At 49.6% G+C, this 11,949-nt stretch overlaps 1 protein-coding gene across 1 annotated transcript in view; it reads right to left on the bottom strand.

Annotated features, from left to right (window-relative positions):
- The window catches only part of QRICH2 (glutamine rich 2), a 30,892-nt gene extending 20,861 nt beyond the window's left edge, over window positions 1-10,031 (bottom strand). The window contains exons 1-4 of the mRNA XM_079135561.1: window positions 9,115-10,031; window positions 8,865-8,957; window positions 7,313-7,372; window positions 6,712-6,980 (exon numbers count right to left, since the gene is read on the bottom strand). Of these exons, the coding sequence (XP_078991687.1) occupies window positions 6,712-6,980; window positions 7,313-7,372; window positions 8,865-8,957; window positions 9,115-9,672 (980 nt within the window). The 5' untranslated portion in view covers window positions 9,673-10,031. The remainder of the gene's footprint in view (window positions 1-6,711; window positions 6,981-7,312; window positions 7,373-8,864; window positions 8,958-9,114) is intronic.
- Between the last annotated feature and the right edge of the window lie 1,918 nt (window positions 10,032-11,949).

The raw sequence follows: 11,949 nt of genomic DNA, 5'->3' as shown, positions 1-11,949 counted from the left end.
GCTACATCTGCAGCTTATTTAAATTTTTTTTTTTTTTTTAAATTTTATCTTATGTTTTGAGACAGGGGCTTGCTAAACTGCTGAGGCTGGCCTCGAATTTAGCATCCTCCTGCCTCAGACTCCCGAGTCACTGGGGATTACAGGTGTGTACTACTGTGCCCAGCTGCAAAATATTTTAAAAACAATCTGAAATGAATTTATAGAGATGGAAACTACAATGTCTGAGATGAAAAATAACTGGATGAGATTGAAGACAGAGTAGGCAATGAGGAAGAAAAGTTTGCTGAACCTGGAGTTACAGTAACAGAAACTATCTGAAATCAAATGAGAAATAAAAATTAAAAAGTGAAAAAGTGGGCTGGGGATACAGCTCGGCTGGTAGAGAGCTTGCCTGTCAAGTACAAGGCCCTGGGTTCAATCCCCAGCACCACAAAAAAAAAAAGAAAAAGCATCTGGGAGCTGTTAGGTCAACACACACACACATAGACACACAACTGGAACCCCTGAAGGAGAAGAGGGAGAGGGAAGAAGAAAACAAGATTTGAATAGTGGCCCCAACCTTCCCAAACTTGATGAAAACTGTAAACCCAGAGGCACAGGAAGTTCAACGTGCTCGAGCACAGAAAGGACGAAGACTGTGAAGCACTGTGGACGCTGAAACCAGTGTGTGCTGCAGATCAGAGCGTGCTGGCAGACTGCTCACTGGGAAGAGGGCAGAGGGGACAGCGGCGGTGCCTTTAGGGAAATGAACGCAGTCCACCAGCTGGGCACTGTAGCGGGTGCTGTAATCCCAGTGACTTGGGAGGCTGAGGCAGGAGGAGTTTGAGGCCAGACTCAGCCACTTCACGAGACCCTGTCTCAAAAAATGAAAAGAGCTGAGGATGTAGCTCAGTGGTAAGGCATCTCTGAGTTGAAGCCCCAGCACCAAAATTAAAAAATAGAGGGAGGAGAATGCATTGTAGTAGCCAAAAAAGTGGCTATACTTACCAAATAACCTTTAAAATTATTACCACAAAGAAATGCATGTTATATGGTTTGATCCCCAGTACCACCAAAAAAGTATGTACTATAAACCCAAAGTTACAGCTAATCAGTCAACAAAGAAGGTAAAATGGAATAAAAAATACTCGGTTCGAAACAGGCAGAAAAGAGGGACAAAGGAACATAGAACAATTGGGACCAAAAGAATCCTGTAAAACACACTGGCTATTTAAAAAATGAAATCATAATATTAATATTGAATGAAACAGATTTCAAAGCTAAGACTCTCATTAACATTAGAAGGTAATTACTAGGGGAGGGAGGTGTAGCCCAGCGGAAGAACAGGTGCTTAGCATGCTTGAGGTCCTGGATCCCCAGCATCAAAAAAAAAAAAAAAGAGATCAATTCATCAAAAAGACATCCATCCTAAACGTTTGTGTGCCTAACAGAGCCAACCACAGGAGGTGGTGGATGAAGCCAGTCATCATCAGAGATTTCAACACCCCTGTGTCCATCATCGGTCAGAAGTAGGTGGGAAGCTGGTAAGGACGTTGGCCCTCTTTTCTGAGGGCTACCATAATGAAGTCCCATAACCCTTAACAGAAGAAATTTCTCATCTCCGAAGTTCCAGAGTCTAGAAGTCTGAAGTGCAATCGTCAGCAGGACTGGTGCCATCCAGGGCCTGAGGGAGCAGCTTTCTGCCTCACCCAGGCCTTGCAGCCTCCAGCCCTCCTTGGTCTGTAGAAGGCCTTTCCCTTCCTTCACGTCGTCTTCCCTCTGTACATGACTGTTGTCCAGATTCCCTTCTTATGAGGACACACTTGTATGGGGTTAGAGCCCATCGCAATGACTTCATCTGAACTCCATCCTCTGCGAAGCTCCTGTTTCCAAATAAGGTCACGTTCACAGGTCCTGGGGTTTAAGATCTCAAGATTTGTTTTGAAAGGAGAGTGTAACCCTAATGTATATAATAAACTTCAATAACACCATCAACATGCTTGATCTGATTGGTATCTGTAGAATATTTCACACAATCAGCAGAAGATACATTGTCCTTAAGTTCACACAAAATGGTCACCGAGGTAGACTGTACTGTGGGCCATAAAGTAGGTATCAATAACTTTCAACATTTCAAGTGCATAAATCAGAAACTAGTGACAAAAAGATCCCTGGAAAATCCCCAAATATTTAGAATAATATTACAGACTTCCAAATAAACCATGGATTAAAGAAGTGGAAAGGGGGTATAGAAAATAATTCAAATGCCCTGTCAGCATGTGTGGGTGCCGCAACTGAGGGGCAAATTTATAGCAGTAAGTGCACTTACTTATCACTCAATGTCCCAGGTCAGTGTAGACCTGGCGGTTGGTCTCAGCTTCAAGGCTGTCCTCAGATCCCGCACACCTCCTCCATGGGCAGTTCGCTTCTCGCTCTGATGCTTCGTGTTTTTAAAAAGGGCTCATCTGATTAGGTCAGGCCCACTTGGCATAATCTCCTTTAGATTAATTTGAAGTCAACTGATCAGCAACATTATATCCCATCACATCCACAGGTTCTGCTTAGGCCTATGGACAGGGAGTTATTCAGTGTGTACACTAGGGGGCAGACATCTTGGTAGCCCTCTTAGAGTTCTGCCCACATGTGCCCCAGAAAGACCTACAAGAAAATCAATGCAAACAAAGCAAAGCAGAAAAGGAAATGGCGCTATGGAAAGACTTTGAAAAGTAACCCTTTCAGAGCCACCCAACACACTGCCAGAGTCAGAAAACCACTCCAGACGCAGGTGTGGCAGACTGTGTCCAGGTGCTTGTCCAAATGTCAGCAACAAAAATAGCAGAAAAATGGCAGCAAAAATATTCAGGAACACTGACTAGACTAGCCAGTCATTCGTAGCCGGCCTCTGGAGGTGAGGTATGTATGAGTATCCTATGGCTGCTGTAACAAGTGGCCCACAAACTTGGTGACTTAAAACACACAGACATGCTATCATTTTGAAGCTCAGAAGTCCAGAACCAACTTCACTGGGCAAAAGTCAAGGTGCCGTTGGCAGGGCTGGTTCCTTTCAGAGGCTCCAGGGGAAAATCCTGTTTCAGTTTCTAACAGTTGCCAGCGTGCCTTGGCTTTGGCCATGTCACCTTCCCTCCTGTTGGGCTGCCTCCTGCCTCCTTCCTATAAGGACCCTGGTGATGATATCACTGGACTCACCTTTATGATCCAGGAGAATCTGCCACCTCAAGAGCTTCCCCTTCACCATATCTGCAAAGTCCCTTTTGCTGTGCCAGGTGGCACGTCCAGGTTCTGTGGATTATGACACAGATATCCTTGGGGCTATTACTCAGCCCCCCACAGTGACTAAGACAAAAGTCATGGTCTTATAGAACACTTTGAAATCCCAGAAAAAGGATGCAACAGCTACAGAGATGGGGGGAGGTGGGTTCCTAGAAGAGCTGGTGCAGTTCTTATTAAGGGCATCAGAGGAGACCTGCTCATTTCTGAGGCAGACAGACACTGGAGGCGAGCGCTGACCACCTAACAGACCACACTTGAGACTTTTCCTCTGAATATCCAAATGAACAATTACCAACGGCTTGGGCTCCTCCCTGGAGGGAAGCTGGAGACCAGAGACAGCCTCTGAGGCTCAGTCCCTTGCCTGGCACCCCAGGCCAAGGATTCCAGAATCAGAGCCAGCAGGCACCCCGTGCTAAGACAACCCTCGATTCCCACACCCCAAGAACGCTAATGCTGTCTCCCCTTCTAACCCAGGCACACCGCTGCCATCTCTCCCCATGTTTCACTACGTCTACCATGGTAGCATATCAAAAAGCACCATTATTTTATGTACCACCGGGAAAGCGAAAGCACTTCCAATTAATGATGAAAGGCCCCCAACTCTGGGACACATCCTGATTCCAGCAAGGTTCATCTCAGGGTCAGTGCACGTCCTCTGGGTCTAGATGCATTTCCACAGGGCCCTCCTTCTCAGTTCACCCGTCAGGCTGGGGCCTCCTGAGACCCGGCCCCGCCCCAGCCATCCCTCCTGTACTGGGGCTGAGTCCTGACTGCCTTAAAGACTCCAGCCCACACGACCTGCTGGCCATGACCCCGGTACAGTGCAGAACCCGTATTTCTCTTTTCCTGGGACATGTGACATGATGTCAGATGTATTCATTTTGCCCAGTTAAGTTCAAGTTAGATTTTATGAAGCACCTTTCTGAATTCCTCCTCTGTCCTTTGGGTCCCAAGGTCGGAGATATCCAAATGTTGATCCCAACGCAGCATGTGGACAGAGAAGAATGGACTTAGGATAAATGCAATTCGACTCAAAACATTGGTCCAAAATAAACATTTCCTCACCTAAGTCCCTGCTTCAGGAACTGCACTTCCAACCAGACCTACTTATAAGGCTCCCAAATTCACAATATTCTCAAAGTACACACATTAGGCAGTTTTGTTCAAGATTTTGGCTCAGTTAATATGGGAATATCACTTTACGATCTCCAATAGCTCATAATCTGGCAATTCCACTGCGAGTAAACCGTATCACAGGGAAGTCAAACCCGGCCTCAGTGCCCCCGTTATCAATCCTGCCTTCCAGTTTTTGCCTTCAAGCACCCTGGGAGATTTGGATTTTGGAGCTCTCAAGAAGATGAGAAAGAAGAATGTCATTTCCTGGCCATTCTAAACTTGTCCATGGTGTTGGTGTCTTCCTGTGGCCTTGTCCTGCATGGAGGCTGCAAACATGACACCCACTTTTGCTTTCTGCTTTATTCACCCTGGCAGGCCACCAGAGCTTCACAGAGAAGACGTCCTTCACCTCGGGCATCCTGTTTCTGCAAGGAAACACTTGTCCTCCAGGTCTGTGGACCTAGTAAAAGGGCTGCTGGCAGATGATTAAATAATTGTGACCTGTCCCTCAGGATTGAGCTCACTGTCATCTGGCTTTATTATCATGGTTACAGGAAACCCAAGAAGCTTTGGTCTCATCTTAAAACAGGTTTTGTTTGCTTTTGTTGTTTTTTTGTTTGTTTGTTTGTTTTGGTTTGGTTTTTGGTGCTCGGTCACATCCAGGGCCTTGCGTGTGCTAGGCAAAGGCCTTCAGGCCTTTATTAAGCAAGTACTGACTCTGGGGTTGGATCTTCCTGGTTCCAGTAAGTGTTTTTGTTTGTTTTGTTTTTGTTTTTGTTTTTGTACTGGGGATTGAACCTAGGGGCACTGAAACACTCAGCCACATCCCCATCCCTTTTTATTTTGAGACACAATCTCACTAAATTGCTTAGGTCCTCACTAGGTTGCTCAGGTTGACCTGAGCCTTCTCAGGCTCCTTCTGCCTGAGACCCTTCTGCCTCAGCCTCCCAAGTTGCTGGAATTACAGGTGTGCACCACCATGCCCAGCCCGGTAAGTCTTTTATTCTTTCTTATCATGAAGCAAAAAGGAGGAGGAGGAGGAGGAAGAATATAGCCTCATCATCACCATCATCCTGTGGTACACAAAGTCACGAAGAACTGCCCAGCTGCCATTAGAATACACCCTTGGACCGGGCATGGTGGCACACGTGTGTGATCCCAGCAGGGGCTGGGGACGTGGCTCAGTGGTTAAGTGTCCCTGGGTTCAATTCCAATACCAAAAAACCAAAAAATAAAACATGGATACTTCCTTGCTCTGAAGAAGTAAAAATGTCCAAAAGTGTTCATGCGTAAGCCTTGGGGGTGTCCTCTGCGGTTATCCTGAGGAAATGTGTTGCTCACTAAAGCAACATGGTAGTGATACCTGTGTAAAACAAGCTTCAGCTTTATTTATTTTTTTGTGGTACTGGGGACTGAAACCAGGGGGCTCTACCACTGGGCTACATTTCTGGTCATTTCTTAAAATTTTTGAGACAGGTTCTTCAAAAAAAAGAGGCCACCTTTTTCCGGGCAATGCCTTCGTTTACTTTTTTTTTTTTCTTTTCTGGTGCTGAGGTGTAACACAGGACCTCATGCATGCCAGGCAACTGCTCTACCGCTGAGCCACTGTCCCAGCTTCGTCTGGCAACTCTGAAGTTGTTTCCTCTGAGGATGGGCAAGGAACTGAGAAAAGTCTTGGAGATTAGCAGGAAGCCTGGGGCACCCAGATGGTATTTGGCGTTCCCTAGGTGGCCACTTGGAGGCGCCAAAAGCCTCCTGCTTCACTTGCTTCTGCCTGTGCCTCTGGGGATCTGGTTTGAGGAGAATTTTTTGCAGAGTTGGGGGACAAGGGTGTGGAGCCCAAAGGAGCAGTTTATCCTGTTCTGTGGGGGCTGTTTGAAAATATCCAGGTGGAGAAAGGTTGGGGGTTTGAAAATGATTTGGTCATCCCATGCACAGAACAGGACAGATGGCCACATGCCCATAGGCAGAAGTCCCCATCAGCAAGGGGCCTCCTACAAGGGTGTTATTTCCAGGGTTGGTCACCCTGCTTCATGAATAGCGAAGGGACTGGTGCATTTCAGGACAGCTCTAAAAACTGCTAGAGCAATGAAACAATCAGGTGGGTAGTGTTTCCATCCTCACCCACTGGCAAAGCTCAAAACACGAGTACTGACACACGGAGTGGGGGTGCGGGGTGCCGTGAAATAAGTTCCCTCCCGTGCCGCTGGTGGGGGTCTAAGCTGGAACAACATCCATGGAAGATAATTTGGCAATAGCCAGCCAAACTGCAAAGGCACATTTCCATTTCTAGGAATTTATGCTCTGCATACATATGAATGTCACCTGGGAGCATTCCTTATAAAATTGGGGCAGATATTTAAGATGTCTGTAATCTGGAACTTGTGAAATAAAGGACGGATATTCGTACAGCAGAATCCCATGCATGGTACAGAGAGAGGTTCTGGGAGCCCCACCCAAGACCTCCACCTGGGACCCCGGATTTTCACCATTTGTGATCCTCTCCAGCCGTCTGCGATGGCTTGCTCCAGCTCTTCCCAGGTGACCATGGTGGCTTCCTCTGCACCAAAACCCAGCTTCCAGTTCAGTTGTTCCTGACAACAACAACAATGCACTTACATACATGTACCCCAAATGCAATCCAAAGAACAGGACTGTGTGGGCCCTTTCACAGCCGTAGCCCCAGGGAGAATTCACCATCCTTCAAGTGACCAGCCAGTCTTGGGCAGCTGGTTCTCTGCCCCCTGTGAGTTCCCAGTCAATGAGCAGGGATGGAAAGGATTTCCCCCCTCAATCCAGGGGCACCACCCTGCCCTGGAAGGACACATACATGCAGAGGGGGCGTGGGGACCAGTACTAGAGACAAGCCAGGCTGAGACAGCCCCCTATCCTGGAGGGTCTTTTCCCCAGGGCTGGCTGCTATTACCAGGACTTCATCTCGCTCTTTGATTTGCTTCTCAAGGTCTTCAATGCGATGGAGGACTTCCTGGAAACAGAGTTCAGAGATGGAGCATCAGGCAGCCCTCCTGGGGCCCCACATGCGTGTACATGCATGCACACACAGGCACACTCACACTGACTTGGGGTGAGGGAGAAGCAAGAAGGAGGTGTGTGTGGCTCTCAGGGGAAGAGAGGGCTGCTAATTTCTACCTGGTTTTTGCCTGGTCAGTAGGGCCAAGCTCCTAGTTCTTTCCCCAGCCAACAGAGGAAGGGAAGTGAGCAGCGCTGGGGTGGTACTGCAAGACATGGCGCCAAGAGTCAGTGCCAGTGCAGGCGTGGGACCACCGATACTGGGGCTCACCTCACTCGGCCCTCTGCCAAAGCCTTGCAGCACTGCAGCAAGAGCGCCACCTTCCTCACAAGGAGCAAGGACCAGACACCTCTGCAGTGTCCGCAGGTTGAGAAAAGTCCTTAAGAGAACCAAGCCCATTGCGAAAGCTGAAGTTGCACCATATAACTTGTGCCACCTCCGGGATGAAAAAAGGAAAGAAAGAAAGAAAAAAGAAAAACAAACAAACAAACACGCCAGATTTGAAAGTTTGAAAAGCAGAGAGGCAGGAAGGAGGGGAGGGAAAGGGGAAATAATGGGGAATGATATTGGCCAAATTACATTGTTATATTGTGTGCATGTATGAATATCTAACAGCAGATCCATTAGGAGCGACCATAATGTACCCATAAAAAACATGAAAAGAAAGAAGAGCAGATACAGTTCTTACAGCAAAGGCGAGTGTGCCATGCTGGTGTGCAGAATGGCACCCTCACCAGGCAGCCCTTGGGGGCTTGGCTTCTTCTGGCCTTTCTGGCCTTCCCGTTTCTCTTCCATCCTCCCCCAAACTTCCTTCCTAATTGCTCCTCCTTTTCCCTCCAGGTCCACTACACTACCCTCTGATTGAGTCTGCCTTGAAATATGAGCACGTGTCCATTATCACCTTTGGTGGACTTGCTGGGTGTTTCCTACTGCGCATCAGATGTTGCCTATGCTGAACTATTTATGTTTCCTTCTCCCTCCAGAAACCTGAAAGTCCAGGTGAAACTGACCCCTACCTGCTGCAGCTTCTGTCTGTAACCACGACATTGTTGTCTAACTCCTCCTCCCATCTCCACTTCTGTGGACTAGCCAATGGCCTCCAATGCCTGCCACCTGGTTATTTAATTTAATACATCAATTAATAGAAATACTGGGAACTGAACCCAGGGATGTGCTGTCTCACTAAATTGCCCAGCTGGCTTTGAACTTGCAATCCTCCTGCCTCAGCCTCCCAGGTCCCTGGGATTGCAAGTGTGCGCTGCAGCCCTTTACTCTTCTTTAAAGGAAAACGGGCTCTAAGAATAGTCTGAGATGTTGTCAGCTCCCTGATGGGTCAGTCCAGAGTCTTTGTGTGTCTGATAAGTGGTGGGTGAACCCCAGAAACAAGGCCAAGGGAGGAGGAATTGAGGAAGAAGCCACTCTACTCCAAAGTGGGGTCCCCAGGCACCTTCACCTGAGGCTTAAACGCAGAAGACTCCTTTTTGTAGGCTTCTTTCAGGTTCTTCACATCTTCCATAACTTCTTGGAGCAGGATCATGGCCTACAAAGGAAAGCATGGGCCTGGTGGGACCAAGATGCATCCAGGCCTGGTGCCCCTGGCTTCACCCCCTCCCTCTCTGTGATAGCTCAGGGCTTAGCTCCCACAGGCTGGAGGGCAGCCTGGAGGGATAGAGGGTGCACAAGATCTGCACACTGACCTTGGGGGTGCTGGCCTCCACAGTGTCCTTCAGGACCTTCCCAGACTTTATCTCAGCCATTTCCAAGGTTGGCATGGCCATCTCCTTCTCCTGCAGCCACTCAGGGATGTCCATGTGGAGGGCGCTGGCCTTGGAAGTGATGAACTGCAAGTGGGTGGTGATGTCCTCCATCTTGCCGTCCATGGTCTTAAGCTGCTTGGTGAGGTCCTGCACCTGGTTCTCCAGCGCCTGGGAGAATGACCTGCTCACACTTCTGCGTTTCTCTTTGGACGGTGGCGGTGGCGGTGGCAGTGGCGCTGGCGCGGCTGGTGGCGCTGGCGCTGGCGGTGGCGCGTGCTGAGAGATAAAGGAGTCCCGGAGGGACTCAAGCGAGCGGCCAGCCTCTGGAGATAGGGTCTGCAGGTCGATGAGAGTCTCTTGGAGGCTGAGGTTCTTGAGCATGGCCAAGATGAGCGTGTGCAGGGCGGTGAAGTTCACCGCGCCCACTTCCGGGGTGCCGATCGCCAGGTCGGCCAGCTCCCGGAGGGAGACCTTGGTCCCCGGCATCGCGGGCGGCATGGTGCGTCCTGTCGGGAGCGGGGCGCGGGTCCGTGGGTGCGGGCCTGGCCCCCCTCACTGCTCGCCGCGCCTACAGGGACTTTCGGGGGCCTGCGAGGCACCCCGGGCACCCCTGCCCCGCGCCCAGCCGCGCCGGGCGTCAGTCACAGGTGCGCGTCTGGCTGCCTTCAACCTGGCCTCCCGCCGTCCGCACCCCACTCCGGGCGGGGTGCGAGCGGCCCTCCCTGTCCGGTCTCCGGCCTGCAAGCTCCAGACCCGGTTCGGTTCCCGGCTCCGCTCCCCCCCGCCGGCCTAGGTCGGACGTTAGGAACTGTGGCCCCCGCGCGCACCGGGTTCCGTGCGAGAACGCGCCTTGCCGAGTGGGGGGCTGCCCAGGCTCCCCCGAATTCACAGGGGAGCCTTCGCATACCCCAAGGGACCACGCATTTTTATTCCCAGTAAGCGCTCCTGAGGAAAGGTGGGTGGGCGGAGCAAGAAACTCAAGTTTGGGGACGAGTGAAGGTTCAACTAGGTTCTGTCCATCCCTCTAACCTAGGAAGGACCCCACTCGTTCTTGAGGGACCATTAAGGACCAAAAGTTTTAAGGGGAATCGTGGCACCACGCTTTGTACCCACTACTCGGGGTTCCAGTTAGCCGCCAGGTGGCAGACTTCCTCTGTGCCGCCTAGCACAGCCCACCCCAAGACACTAGCTTCACCTGGTGGAGCACCAGCCCCACGCTCATCGTAACAGGACCAGACAAATCTGGTGCACTAGAATTGTGATTTTCCCATGCCAGGTTCTTCCAAAAACGTGTAAATAAAACTTCCTAACAAGACTTTACATGCGGGCTGGGGAGATAGCTCAGCTGGTAGAGTGCTTGCCTCGTGAGCACAAGGCCCTGAGTTCGATCCCCAGTACCGCGCAAAAAAAAAAAAAAAAAAAAAAAAGACTTTACTTGCAGTAAGGCTAAAGGAAGCCTATGGCCGTGTGTACACCACGCCCCTCAACTGTACCAACTCAGACTTGCCGGTAGTCTGGGTAGCCAGTTTGTGAGCATCCTGGTGTTTCCAGCATCTAGTGAACAGTCCATCCTCCAATGGTTGACAAGCCTAAGGACCTTTGTAATCTTTTGTGCATTTACGCCTTTATCTTGAAAACCTAAGGCCAGACCACAAAGCCTTAGGATCAAGTGTGGGTGTACCGGGGATGTGGTATACAGCTGGACTAGCAGGTACGAGTGCTCATCTCCAAGTTCAGTAGTTTTCCAGAATGTTAGCAGACACAATCACACTAGCTATGATCAGAATGGAGCTCCCCAAGTCCTTGCAAGTTCACTGGCACGCCCCTGAGGCTTGGTATCTTCTCTCGCTAGTGCCGGGGACTGAACCTGAAGCCTTGCCCGTCAGGCAAGTCTGCTACCAGGAGCTAAGCCTCCATGCTCAGGTTCCGCATCTTGCTAGCCACATTAAAACTGACTACCAAATACCAAGGGTCAGGGTAGCATCTTCTAATTCCAGATACCACATCTATTCTACTCATTTCCTTTGCTAAATAGATTTTTAAATCTCTACCATTGGACACAGAAAAAAAAAAAAAAAAGTTAACTGGAGATATAAATGGAATTTGACCCAAAAAGGACTCTAGTTTTTAGTTCCAAACCTTTTTCACAACTGAAGACAGAGGCCTGGAAGGGGCCCTTGTCTGCCAACCTTGACTAGTAAGAACCAGGTCTCCCCCCAGCAGCCCACTGGCTGTTCTCTACCAGGCCAATTAATGACTGTCCTTTGCTCAGAATTCTCTATTGAGGTCATTAAAAGAAGAGAACTTATTTGTGTGCTCGAAAAAGTGAATGTACTCAAAGTCATGACTGGGTTGGGGACTTCTCTTGTCATTAGGAAATGGATACAAAAGTCGAGGAAACTTCCCTGGAGAGAAATATAATTGTGAGCCCATTAGCAATTCCAGCTCATTTCCCAGCCACGCCCTCCTTCCTGTGACCCGGTCCTGGGCAGGAGCAGCTTGAAGGCCTGACATGCTGAAGTGAGGCCTCTGACAAAGGTGGTGGGCACAGAATACCAGGATGCCGCTTTGAAGGCTGGACAGCAGGGCCACCACAGTCCTGAGAACACGATCAGCAGGGCACCATCTGTGACAAAGGACAGAGTTCATTCTGCTTCTCATTTACATTTTAACAAGGATTCAACTTCGATGCTCAGGAAGGGGATGGAATCCGCAGGAGCCACCTCTAGGCTCTACGCCCTGACCGCCCCTTATTTTGTATCCACTGTCTGAATA

The sequence above is a fragment of the Sciurus vulgaris genome (assembly GCF_902686455.1).
Source record: "Sciurus vulgaris genome assembly, chromosome: 3".
In the NCBI taxonomy this organism is placed as follows: domain Eukaryota; kingdom Metazoa; phylum Chordata; class Mammalia; order Rodentia; family Sciuridae; genus Sciurus; species Sciurus vulgaris.
The sequence above is the reverse complement of the archived record's forward strand: the minus strand, read 5'-3'. Positions and strand labels throughout refer to the sequence as shown.